This window comes from Trachurus japonicus, chromosome 11, assembly GCF_045865225.1.
Source record: "Trachurus japonicus isolate A0001 chromosome 11, Traja_1.0".
NCBI classification, from domain to species: domain Eukaryota; kingdom Metazoa; phylum Chordata; class Actinopteri; order Carangiformes; family Carangidae; genus Trachurus; species Trachurus japonicus.
Window position 1 is genome coordinate 18,139,948 of NC_140917.1, and position 13,448 is coordinate 18,153,395.

Below are 13,448 nucleotides of genomic sequence, written 5' to 3' on the forward strand. Positions count from 1 at the left end.
GGTTAATAGATGCAGCAGTTTGGCTACATGCTAGTAAAAGCTGATAAATATTTCAGATCATAAGTCGACAACCAGAGCGTGCATTGCTGTTTGGAGAAAGCCCCCCTGCCCCGCCCCATGCTCTTTGGATGTGTATGTACCTCAGGTAGAAACAGCCTGTATTATTAATATTCACTTTTCAGGTTATGAAACTCCGTGATTTCATTTGGTCCAACAACATCTACAGCGGCTGTGATGCCTTTTAAGGAGATGTGTGGGCTTAACTTCTTCTAACTGATAAAAAGAAAAGAAAAAAAATTTCCATCACAAAATATGTTAAAATGATCACCCACTGTCCTCAAACTGTAAGCGTAAAATAATTTTAAAGCACAGCTGTAAATTTTTGAAGAGAAATATGATGTTGAAGAAGAACTGAGTCCATGTACCGTACCTCTGTTGACGGCTGTTCAGGGTGGATGTTGGCGCAAACCTGCTAAATATTTTAAGAATGTAAAAGTACTGGTGTCTTCCCCATATTCTTTCAGCAGTAATGGGCCAGACAGCTAGAAAACCACTACAGAAAATATAAAAAATAACATTAAAAAATATGGATTTCAGTACCCCCCAGCTTAAGACCCACTGCTTGTATTGTGAGGTTGTAAACTGTGTGTGAGGTTCCCATTTGGGTGCAACAGCAGCCTGTTTTGTGTGTCAAACATTACAGTTAATGTAAGCCACTGGCTTGTGGAGTAAAGCAACTAATAAAAGGCTCACAGGCAAAATCCCTCTCTCCATCACTGCCTCTTTCTCTCCTGCTCTCCTTCTTTGCTTGTAAGTGGAAGCTTTCAGCAGAAAACGCTGCTCTTTAATAATTTGCATTCATGTGTCATCGTGCTGGCTACCGGCAGTATTGGCTCTCAGCGATGGCTGCTGCGCACAATAACACTTTCAACAGAAATCCAAGTAGTCGAGCGTGATGGTCTAAAAACGAACCATCAGCAAAAATGATCAGCCAACGGGAAACACGCAGAGACACGTAAACTGGTACAACAACTGTGGCATGAGAGCAACAACCTGAAAGCCCAAGATGTGTTAGTGTCCCACATGCATGGACGGATTATGACACAACAAGGCCCTGGGAAAAACCAATCACAACATGTCTGTTTGAGGTTATTTTGTGTCATTTAGTGTGTTTGAGTAGTTGTTTTCTTTCGCTTTGTAGTCGTCACAGATGTTTGTGTCTGTAAGTTGTGTTTCTTTGCAGTTTTATTGCACCTTGTTGCTGCTCTTTGTGCATTTCTGAGGTTATTTTGAATCTTTCTGTGATCGTTTAATGTCTTTTTGTTTTCTAGCAGTTCTTTTGTGTCTCTTTGTAGATATTTGGTGTCACTTTTTGGTTTTTCTGCATCTCTTGGTAGTCATTTTAGATTATTTTGCAGTTTTACTTACGTTATTTGAATGATTTTTACATCAAGTAACATTAACAGTCACCCGGAGCCTGTTTACTACATGACCTCCTGGGCCTGTGGCCAAAGGGCCCGTCATTCACCCATGCTGACATGTGGTATCAGGTCTGGCATACATGCTCAGAAGCATTCAACACACACACAGCCTCTCACACACATGCACACACATCCTGAGGCTAACTAGTGGTTAACATATGTTCATTGTGGTTGAGTAGCAACAACCTGTTTGGCACCACGATGACTGACCTGCTGCTTTTCTCTATCAGGTCCTCTGAGCACGAGGCGGGCTTCAAGTCGTCACAGTCTGTGTTTGTGTAGGTGTGTTTGTATGTTGTTGATCCATCACACGAGCAGACCTGTGTCTACTGTCGTGTGTCAGTGTGTTTGTGTGTGTGTGTAACAGTCTCCATCCCCACCGCCATGTCAGAACAGTTGTAGTAGCACCTCAGGTCCCCAGTCCATGGCTGTCTGAGCCACAGCGAACACAGCCGCCCCGAGTGTAGCAGACAGCCCCCACACTGCCATCTTCACCATCCTGTTCCCCTTCCCCCACAGCTGGCCTCGGTCCCGGGGCAAAGCTGCTTCCAGGCCCGAGTGTCGAGAGGCTACGAGCACAAAATGGGGAGGGAGGGAGGGAGGGGAGAGGAGGGGGGGGGTCAGACACCGAGGAGACCAGACATGGAGGGGTCAAGAGGTTTCATAATGCTCAAAGCTGAACAAAAGGAGCATCAAGCTGCATTTTGTTAGTGGGATTGAAAACCAAAAAAAGCGTCAAACACCAGGAATAGAGACAATGGCTGCGGGTGGGGTGGGCTAGAGGGGTAGGGGGGCTGGGGGGTGAAGGGGGGGCGGGGGGAGGGGTGTCAAAATATCACAATCCATTCAGTACAAAACAACTAATGCTGCAACATGAACATTGCTTAATAATATCAGCAGCTTCAGTTTCATTAACTTGAAGGTCAAATGGTTAATGTCTTTGTGACTCAGCGGCCACTTTAATAAGCCAACCTGCACAGTGATGTCACAGTGCAGCGACACACCTCAACCCCACTGCTGCAAGATGAGAGGTTCAGCAGAGCTGTTGTTTAATAAAGTAGGTTTGATTCATAGAAATTATAATGTTAAGTCTATACTACGTTTGATCTCTTGATCAATTTTCTCATCAGAAATAGATGAAAGCATTTGTCTGCTTCAAGCACAAACATGCATCACTTCAGGTCTGAGTATATGCAATTTCTATCATACACAGAAATAAAAGACCAGTATTATTTTGACTAAATGTTTCGGTTTCCACATATCTCTACTGCATCTCAGAGCCGTCATCATCAAATTGTCAAACTATTATTCCCAAGCTCAAGGATGAACTTTCACACCCAATAAACAGCACTACACTACATTACAAACACATACTTAACAGCTACAGCTAAAACATGCAAACCATGTGAAAATGGGGTTTAATATAATGGAAATCTTCAGGATTATCTTTTTAAAGTCCACTGGTCTGTCAATATGTATCTCTGGTATAAGATTTACATGCCAGCTTATCTCTCTTGCTTGCCGACTCCAATTCATTGTCTGCCAAAGTGAAATCAGGAGGTGCTATAGATCGACCCTCTCCTCTCTCTGTCCGTTATGAGTTTTGTCTCAGATGCTGCTAATTGAATTTTGATGAAACTGTAGGGAACGATGTGCATTAATTTTAATAATACACTGTTTGGCCTGAGGGGAATGCTAGAACATATTTTTGATTGCATGTACATAGCAGACAATATGTCAGACGCTGCTGATCAGATTCTCACAAAACCTACGGGAATATGCATCTCTTTGTTCTGTTCTGGCACATTTAAATTTGCACTTGATTGGTCTGATGGGGGTGCTACAACATTTGTTTACTTGTTATTGATTGGCCCAAAGGGGGGCAGCGTTTGTGGGGGATGACATATTTACTGTTGCCTTGTTTTTGAAGAATTATGCTCCTATGTAGCGCACCCAAAAAAAAAAGTCAAGGCGTGTGGATCCATCAAACGATTTTGGTTGTGTAGAAAATGTTTGTTCTTAAAACCTCACAGTCGATATCCATCTTTTCCCAAACCTCAAAGAGCATCCAACAAGAATTCATGATTTCTTCACTCATCTACAGAGGTGCCTGTGCTGTCTGTATGTGTGGAGTCTTTCTTCAGAGCCAGTAATAAGATTACAGTTACTATTTTTACCGTGTCTGGAGGTGGTGGAGCCCTGGGCCTTGGTGAGGCGTTGAAGAACAGAGTCTGGCCTCTGGTGGAGGGTGGAGAGTTGAAACGCCTGGAAGGTGCTGATGGACCGACTGGATAGAGGAAAAACAGGGAGAAACAAATTAAAATGAGTCAGATATGGATGGATGGATGGATGGATGGATGGATGGATGGATGGATGGATGGATGGATGGATGGATGGATGGATGGATGGATGGATGGATGGATGGATGGATGGATGGGGTCAGGTAAGGCAAAGAGTTATTGACAATTTGAGAGAACTGCCAACTCAGTACTTCTTGTGGGTAAGAAGCTTTGCATTCTGGGACATCTGTATCTTTTTCGGTATCAGTTAGTCAAGGCCTCATGTCAGTGATGTCATTTCCTGCCCTGAGCAATGACTGTAGGCAATGCTGAAGGTCACTGACAGAGAGAGAGAGAGAGTAGCTGTGTGTCAACTGGTTCTTCCTCAGTCATAAAATATACAGTCTCTCACACACACACACACACACACTAAATGACCTGTGTGTGTCAGCAACATCACTGTCTTGATATGTTTTTCTAGCACCCCCTCTTGGTTACTGAAGGAATTACAGGACACCATGGGTAGCCAGACATAGTCTCGTGAAATTATTGAGAAAAAAAGAGGTGAAAATACTGGGGCAATAATTCAAATCATTGAGTTTATTGATAACTGATTCATTGTATAAGTCATTTATCAAGCAAAAATGTCCTCCATTGAATAATTCCTGTGTTTTTCTGTTTATTCTTGTGGATTCAATGTTTAGATTTTGGACTGTTAGTCAGACAAAATCGGTAATAATAATCAAATTTAAACAGTTTATAGACCAATCAGTTAATTGATTACCCAGCTGACAGGTAGTCATAGTTGCAGCATTAGAGGCATAGCTGCTGTGAAACTATGACGGTAAAAGCGTCATGCAAGTGGAAGAAATGGTGACTCAGCACTCTGCTTTTTGTCCACTTGCTCAGGTTGTTTGATATGAAGCCGACTGCAACAAGTGCATTTTATTTACACAGCCGAAATAGCGGATTTGTCCTTCAGAGACTTACAATCTGTTTGCAAGTCACCTTCTGTCTCAGTTTTCTCACAAACTGCAGAAGCACAAGCCACTACATCCCCGTCTCATTCAGCTAATGTGAATGCATTGCATACTCGGTCGCCAATAAGAAAAAAAATCGTCTTCATTTAACTACCTTCACTGCACTATTTATAAGCCTTTTTACTACTGATATGATTCACTATTTTCATTTCATTTTCAGTATATCCCTCCTCACCTCTTGCGAGACTGCAGCGCTGCCCGCTTGGCCAGTAGTGATGGAGGGTACTGGTTGAACAGGTCCTGGGACTGAGCGATCAGAGGTTCATATGGGAGGTCCTGAGGGATGCGGGAGAGGAGGTGGTGGACCATGGCCATGTCACACTCTGTCTCCTTCACATCCTTCTCTCTGTGCAGCACAATCTGCGGAGGAGGGGGGTGAAAAGTTTTTTAACCCTTGACTACTTCACTGTGTGAAAAGTGTGAATTAGCTTCTACGTGTTGTACGTGTAGCAGCTCTCAGTTCCACTTGTGAGGCAGACAGAGTGGAGCAGACAAACAGGCAGATGAAGAGTTAACGCCCCCCCCCACATGCTGTGCGCTGTACTCAGCCTTGGAGGAAACATGAACTACATTCTGCTTTGTTGTTTCACACACTTCAAACAGAGCTCTCCCTCTGCCCAGCCCCTGCACACACACACACACAGCCACACAAACAAACACAAACACTCCTGACTCCAAACAAGCACAAATTGTACACAATTGTGCACAGAAACCCTTTAGTTTAAAAAAAAAAAAGCCATAAAAAACAAAATAAGTTATTTCCGCAAGCACACATACAGTACATGTTCCAGTAGGAAACATTTGTGCCAAGCAGTGACAGTGAAAGTAGCAGGAAGACTGGAGAGGTCACTCCAGAGTGGAACAACTGAAAAAAGTCAGAAAAACACAAACAGGAAAAAAATGTTTTTCCCTTTGTAATCCGTTTCTCTCCCTCCTTCTCCATCAAACATCAGTCAGCTTTCCTCGTCATACTGTTTCCTGATGCAGCCTCATCCTCTATCTTCTCCTTCTCCTTTATATCCCTCCCTCTGCTCCTCTTTCCTCTGTACCCTTCCTTCACTCTCTCGCCTCTGTTCATTAGGAGGTATCTAATTAACTAGTCCAGTGACTTCAGAGTGCTCTGCCTCACTGTGTGAATGAGTGCCTGTGTGTGTGTGTGTATGTGTGTGTGTGTGTGTGTGTGTGTGTGTGTGTGTGTGTGTGTGTGTGTGTGTGTGTGTGCCAGCATGTATTCATTTGCGAGCATCGTGGATTACATGCAAAACAAAGTCACAGCCTCCTGCTCGTTTCCCTGACAGCTTCAGCGTCCTCTCACCGTGGCAGCAAGGTAGATGGGCATCAGTGGGTGTGAGGCCAAGAAGAAGTCATAGAGTCTGAGGGTGTGTTTGAACTCTGACAGGACGTGGCCGTACCATGTGATGAGCCACGACAGCGCAAAGATGGTTCCCACCTCCGCTCTAAAAGAAAAGCCAAAAATATAAGGATAAACAACAACATCATATGGGCATCCGATGCTTAAAAAACAGTCTGATATTTTATATATTTTTTCCTCAAAGCTGTTTTGATATCATTATATTCTTTTTCATGCCACTTTTAAACATTAAGTTGTGTCTCTTTTATATCATGTTTTTATTTCCTTTTTTTCTCCCCAAACTTTATTCAAGCCCCAAAGCCTCATGAATAAGATAAAAGTCCCTTTTAAGTCTGTTGTGGCCAAAACAGTATTGGCATTGAGCTGGAAATTAATAACATAAAACAGGAAATAAACACATAGAAGTGGTAAATATATACACACACAAATATAAATGGGTGTACTAGACTTCATTTCCCACCTTCTGTGCAGCCAATGGTTTCACACTGCTAAAATGAACTTGCAAATGCAAAAAAAAACTTGCTTGACACAGGTGACCCACTACCAGAGTAATTCATACTGTTGTGAAAACAGTGAAAACCAATGGTTGGTTGGAAGGCAGGAGATTGCTCTTAAAACTAATGTTGCAGTTGGAAACGCCAGTTAAAATATATTCATAAAATGTGAAAAAAAACATCAATAAGATCCTAAAAACTTAAACCAAATATCGCAGCATTATTCATTTTCTTAGGTTGCAAGGCTGTCAAAGTCATAAATCACCGTGGGGACAACCGGAACAAGGCCAGACCAGATCTTTGACCTGAGACAGGAGTTATTTTCTCTCCATGTACCAGCACATGTTTTTCATGTGCATGGTGGCCAGGCCCCAGTCACAGATGAGATGCAGTTTAAAGACTGAGATAAACCACAAAACAGTACACCAGAGTATTAACCACAGGTGATCGGTGACTAGAAGTATCAATTGTGATCTACCAGTCATGGATTTTTTATAGAAATCTGTGATAATCATCAGTGGCCAGTCAATCAGGGTGTCCACACAATGTGATTTGTGTAGTTTGTCTTTATCCCAGGGTCCTGAATCATGTGCACTACAAAATTGTTTTACTAGCCCAATAACTTCTAAAGTAGTTTTTCTTTACCTCCACATACTGTTTATTGCCTTTCTTTCAGTGCCGTGCTTCCATAAACCGGCAGTTAGTTTAGACAAAGTCTCAAGCAAATTGGAGACTGAGGAGCTGTTACTGAATATTAGGTACGAGCATTCAGGGAGGAGTGAAAAGTAAAAGACATCTGTGGGAGTGACAGACAGGTAGAAGGGTAAAGTGGGGGAGCAAAGGGCAAGGAGCATGTGTGATGGGAGGGACGGAGAGATAAAATACAGTGGGAGAGACAGAAAAACAAAGGAACAGGCAACAGGATAAAGGGGAGTGAATAAAAGAGGCAGAGATAAGAAGGGGAAGAGGAACTGCAAACTAAAAAGAGCGCTTCAAGCTTTGAAGTTGGCTGTTGTTTATCCTGCCGTTTTTCTGCGAGTGCACCGTCTTGTTTTTTTGGTGCTTTTTGTGTTGTTGTGCGAGCTTGCATGTGAGTCGAGGGGTAGATTGCAAATATGAAGGTTGCCAGCACAGCATCAATTATGAACAGGCAACAAGACAGCAGAGGTACTGTAGTTGCAGGCATACACGCACTTGCACAAACCAACACACAAGCACACACTCCGAAATACCTTAGAGGGCAATTCATTGATTTGCAACAATCCCATACCCAGTCCTCTCTGCTCAGCCCCGACATTAACCTGCAGTATCTGGCTGTACCTTAAAGTGTCTCTGTTGTTTCTCTGTATCATTTTTGGCTAATTACACACTGGGACATCACAAATAAAGGTGATGGTGCACACCTCGGTGGGACTTAAATGCCTCTTAAACAGCTGTCGGACCATCTGACACCAGACCTCCCCGATCAAACAGATGCATTTTAAAATTTTTGCAAAAACACTCAGCACTTTGTCTCAAGTGGAAGTCAACACTTTGGTGCCCTCTAGTGGTGGTTGCTAATATTACATTATATATTACCTTTATTTAGCACAGGTTTGTCAATATTCTACTATTATCAGGAACTGATTGCCCTTAAAAATGATTGTGCAAGGAACTGTTCATGAAATCTATATTATGGAGAGACTGACATTCGCTTTAAAACTACAATCAAAGAAATTTAAGAAATGGTGATCGAAATGGATCAGATATAAGATCAAGGAGACCAACTGCTTTGAGTACGTTTGTCACATGGTTTGAAGTACCAGACAATTAACTATTGGGATGACTGAAAATTGCTGTGAGTAGATCTTCATGGAAAAATGAGGAAGTTTGACATCCGTTGTTCAGATGTTCTTTTGCACATTGTAAAATGAAAGGGAGAGCAATACATGGGAAATATCTTTTGATGTAGTTGTACAAGTGGTTTGTGTGCCACATGTTTATTGTACATGTTTTTTTGTGTGTAACTGTGCTGAAATGATTTTGTATGCTCCTCCCTGATAAAAATAATATATATATTTAAAAAAAGATTGCGCATCAGCCTTAAACAAACTAAAATTGTGTTCAATGCTAAAGTAAAAGTGTTCAGGAGATTTTTGCTTTATAAAATGAGACATATACAGGTAATAATGATCATTTTAAAAGTGTGTTTGCCATGCATACCTGATCATGAAGTCATGTAGCTCTGTATCCACTTCTTCTAGTATAGGCATCAGGTAGTTTAAAATGTGTTTAGTGCTGTCCATGGTAGGATCCATGAAATCCCTACAGAGAGAGAGAGAGGGAGGACAGAGGTTATAAAAAATATTACCGCTAAATAATTTGGAATAAGATGAGTTTTAATTGAGAGATTAAAAGTAAAATGATATGAAATTCAAGACCAGTGGATATATTTAAAAAAAATTAACCTGAGGTGATAATTGGAGAGTGTGTCCAACATGGCAATAGCCATTCGCTCCCCAACTACCAGCAGCAGAGTGACGGCCACATCATGGTAGCCCTGGTAGTAATGGAGCTGAGGGTTGCGTTTCAAAACCTCCAGTATGATGTCGATAAGCTGCTCCTGCAGCACGGCTCTCTCTGCAGCCGGCATACCTGGGAAAGAGAGAGAGAGACAGAGAGTAGAGGGTTAGCACATTCAACCGCACACAGTGTTGTTAAATATGGAAACAGCAGTGGAAAGGCCTGGGCAACCACTGCGATGTGGTAAAGAACTTCATGGAAACATACTGTGCCATCACAGTATTATTCCAGTCATGACCTGCATATAGCAAAAACAACACATCCAAGAATAAAACTTGGGAAATGTTTTGTTTTTATCACCATAATGTATAGGTGAACATGGACAACAGGATGTTTACAGTTGTGGTATGTTATACAACACAATACATGCATGAATACCAATCATGAATACACTGTGCATCCTCAGATTTGACGAAAACTTTACTCTACTGGCAGTGATTAGCAAAAGTGACAATCTAATGTGATCCTCTGTTGCTTCCTCTGGGCAGAAATGTTTAGATTTAGGATTAAAGTGACTATCTTTTTTGTTTCTCTCCTAACTTTGTGGTTCGACAGCACAAAGACATGAAAAGTCTTCCCTGGTGCAGCTTTTAGTTCATTAATTATTAATACTTTCTATATATCTGCATAATGCTGTAAATACTGGGTTTAATAAATGGTGCTGTGAGCTATATTCCGATCTTTAGAGATAAGACAGACACACACACACCTTTAGGGAACCTCTTCATGGACCTCCTGACATCCAGGAGAACCTGGTTGTAATCTTTGTGGTTCTCTCTCACATCTCGACCTGCAACAGAAGAAATGTGTTGTTATTAGTATCAACAATATAGTAGTGTACAATATTCATTCAACTAGTAAATATTAATATCTATATACTACTAACCAGGTTTATATGGAAGATCATATACATTGATGTTGAGTAGTTTGGGCCAGACTTTCCTCCTCAGTTCATCAGTGAGCAGTCCTCCTTTAGTGGCTGCTGCTCTCCTCAGGGTCTCAATGTCCACTGGATCACTGTACATTGAAAAGCCAGAACAGGGCAGTGTTCAGGGTAATTCACTGATTTGAAATCTGCTCACATGCCAGAAAAAAAGTGAAAATCAGCATATTCACTGGGTCACTTTTCTTTAATTCGAATGCAGTAATGACAATTTCAACCTCAAGACTCAAGAGCTATAATCCCAACTCCTCTTCTTGACACTGTGGCATCTGTCAGTTCACCCCATTCACCACATGGACACATAGCACATATCAGTGCAGTACAAAGAAAAATGTAGTTTCACTTTTCTGAAACCAGCTTAGCTGACCATACCAGGCAGGCATAACCCACATACATAAATCTTGTTCAATTCTGCATTCCTGTGCCATTTCACGTCCTCATGACCATCACCAAACTATTCCTCTGGGCACATGTGAGCATCCTTCATGTGTGAAATTAGCTTAGCAGGGAGTGATGGAGGTCACTGTCTGTGGATAACTGCATGCTATTTGATGGCAGAACAGTTTGGTGGATGAGCAGAGGGAGAGGGAGAGGCATTCCCATATGGCCTGTTGCTGACAGAAATATGAAAAGTTTTATGGATGATTTTGGGGGGGAAAGTTCTTAATCTGTCAAAACATTATCAGCTGTATCTTAAAGCAGAAGTAAGCGATATTTTTGTGTTAATATAAGTCTTAAATAGTTATATCTTCCAACAGCAATCACTTACATAGAGTGTTTGGACCGAAACACGGGTCTGTCAGTCACTCTGCTCTGAGCCGAGGAGAAAACTTTTCTCGTATCCTACAAAAAAGTTTTATCCAATGAGGAGAGAGAACGGCATGAAGGGCTGTGTGTGCAGCCAAGGGATGCGCCTGAATGTGGTGACGTAGGGACGAGGACCAATAGATCCATGACGAGGGCAGGGGCTGCTAACTCCATCGGCTGACAAGACGTTATGGTGCGTTCAAGGCAACCCGTAACTCGTGTTTTTCCGACCTGTGAAGTCGTACCAGTTCGATCTGGTGCGAATTCACAGGTCGGAAGTTACGAGTGGCCGTTATAGTGACTTTCACAGGTAAAACAGGTCGGAAAAACACGACTGGGTTGCCTGGAACGCTACAAAGTCGTAAGTCGTGACTTGAAGCTGTAATTTACGGTTTCAAAAGCCTGCCTGGAATGCAGCATTAGCCAAAACGACCGGCTCGCTTACTTCTGCTTTAACATCCTGTGTCTGTGTTTGTGATGCATTTCACCACTAAATGTAAATGATATGTAACTGAGCCATTTGACATTTAAAAAAAAAGGAAATGCAATCACAAGTAAAACAGCTGAACAGTTTTGAAAGAGGAAACAAATGTCCATCTAGATGCCACTGAGTATAGAATAAAGAGAAAGCTGGAGAGGCAGACTGTAAATGAACATATAATACCAACCTTATCAAAGCCTGATGGATCTCTGCCAACTTCTGCTTCCTCCCACAGTCTTGTTCTGTGAAGGACAAACATGAATGAAAATGAGATGAGAGGATGACAGAAATGAGTGAGAGAAGGGAGGGATGGACAAGGAAGAAAGGAACAATAAAAGGATAAAAAAAAAAACATCAGTGCACGTCTGAAGTTTGCCAAAGAGCACCTTGACACTTCACAGCACCACAGGGAAAATGTTTTGTGGACTGAGTAAAAGAGCACACAGCGCTACGTATGGCGTAAAAATGGCACTGCACATTCCAATGGTGAAGTATGGTGGAGGGATTGCCATCATTGAGGGCAAAATAAATTAATGTTCTTATCAAGGCATCCTACAGGACGGTGTCAGGGTGGCTGTCTGCCAGCTGAAGCTCAGTAGAAGTTGGGTGATGCAGCAGGACATTGACCCTAAACATCTAAAGTAAAACAGAGTGGCTTCAAAAAAAAGATAACAAAATCCACCTTTTCGATTGGCCAAGTCAGAGCCCAGACCTGAAACCAATAGAGATGCTGTGGAATGACCTCAAGAGAGGGTTCACTAACCAGCACTGTGAATGTTTAATGGATGTGTTCGATAATGACATGAAATATTATAATTGTGGAATTAGGTTAAACACATTGTATTTGTCCATACTTGTGACTTAGATGAAGATCGAATCACATTTCATGACCAAATAATGCAGAAAACTAGTAAACTCCAAAGGATTCAGATGTGACACAGTGACACATACCACAGTCTAAAAACAGAACAGAAACCAAAACTATTCTTTTGTTGACACTGAATGATTATTTTCATTGTTTTATAAGATGAAAACAGCTTCATTATAGTGCAATTTATCATGAAGAGTTACAAATACGGCCACAGATTTGACTTGCTGAACAAAAATCTAGTGTTGATTGATTAAATGAGAGATAACAGTCAGTCCTCTGTCTCCATCTCCTGTTGGCTTGGCTGTCAGATACAAGTTTCCACACTGTCCAATGTGGCTGACACGCTGCCACGCAGGCACCACTTGGATATGTGACTGCTGACGTCTACTATCACACAACACGTGTAAACAAAAAAGCGGCAGGCAGGTCATACGTATGTAGGTTACAAAACGGTGACTGGTGTTGGACATTTAGGTGTCAGCAGGCTGCAGTAATAGAATTAAGTTGTATTACATTTCAACGTGACCACTGGACTGGTCAGTTTTCTTTGTGTACGCCCAGTGAATCCATATTAAAGGGGGTTTTAACGACAGAACTGGGTTTATATAACTAGTGTGTGCATACTAAATACTGTACATCATACACTGTTTAGCTCATGTTTCTGTGGTTGTCTGCCTTACCTCTTGTGAGAGATCCATTCCCATTCACCCCAACTCCGGCGTTTTGTTTCTTCCTCTTGAGCCTTTTCATCCCGTTTAAATACTGATGACCCAGTAACGAAGAGTGTGTTGTGCCATAGGCCAGTTAAAAAAAAAAAAAAAGGACTGTTAAACCTGCAAAAACGGTGATAATACCAGGTAAAACGGCGACAGCGTTTGTTACAGCTGTTTCGATACAGGAAGCAACCTACCTTGCTGCCTCCCTACGACGCTGCGATTGGTCAGAATTGACACGTGACCCCGCGCACGATTTCAATTGGCTGTCCATCGATTCGCACCGCAAACTGACTTTTTTCTGTAGTTTTGTCGTTCTGTGGGCTGGGTTTGTTATACTTTGCATTATAAATGGACACGCTTGATTGAAATGTGGTCAGTGATACAGACACTGTTATTATCCAA

General features: G+C 41.9%; 1 protein-coding gene across 1 annotated transcript; it reads right to left on the reverse strand.

Annotated features, from left to right (window-relative positions):
• Nucleotides 1-1,428: 1,428 nt before the first annotated feature.
• On the reverse strand, nucleotides 1,429-13,253 carry LOC146978644 (TBC1 domain family member 20). The gene is made up of 10 exons (XM_085791475.1): nucleotides 13,011-13,253; nucleotides 11,647-11,701; nucleotides 10,115-10,245; nucleotides 9,938-10,018; nucleotides 9,114-9,300; nucleotides 8,869-8,970; nucleotides 6,116-6,257; nucleotides 4,976-5,160; nucleotides 3,659-3,768; nucleotides 1,429-2,050 (listed from the first exon to the last, which is right to left on the reverse strand). Exons 1-10 carry the CDS (start codon nucleotides 13,078-13,080, stop codon nucleotides 1,869-1,871), a joined length of 1,245 nt encoding a protein of 414 aa, XP_085647601.1. The 5' UTR covers nucleotides 13,081-13,253; the 3' UTR covers nucleotides 1,429-1,868.
• Between the last annotated feature and the right edge of the window lie 195 nt (nucleotides 13,254-13,448).

Bases quoted from the DNA above. Each gene is read 5' to 3' on its own strand.
- LOC146978644 (XM_085791475.1), bottom strand. From the start codon at position 13,080: ATGAAAAGGCTCAAGAGGAAGAAACAAAACGCCGGAGTTGGGGTGAAT. The intron at 10,246-11,646 runs GTTGGTATTATA...TTCAATGTACAG, and splicing joins ATCCATCAGGCTTTGATAAG to TGATCCAGTGGACATTGAGA. The intron at 2,051-3,658 runs GTAAAAATAGTA...TTGTGCTCGTAG, and splicing joins CTCCACCACCTCCAGACACG to CCTCTCGACACTCGGGCCTG.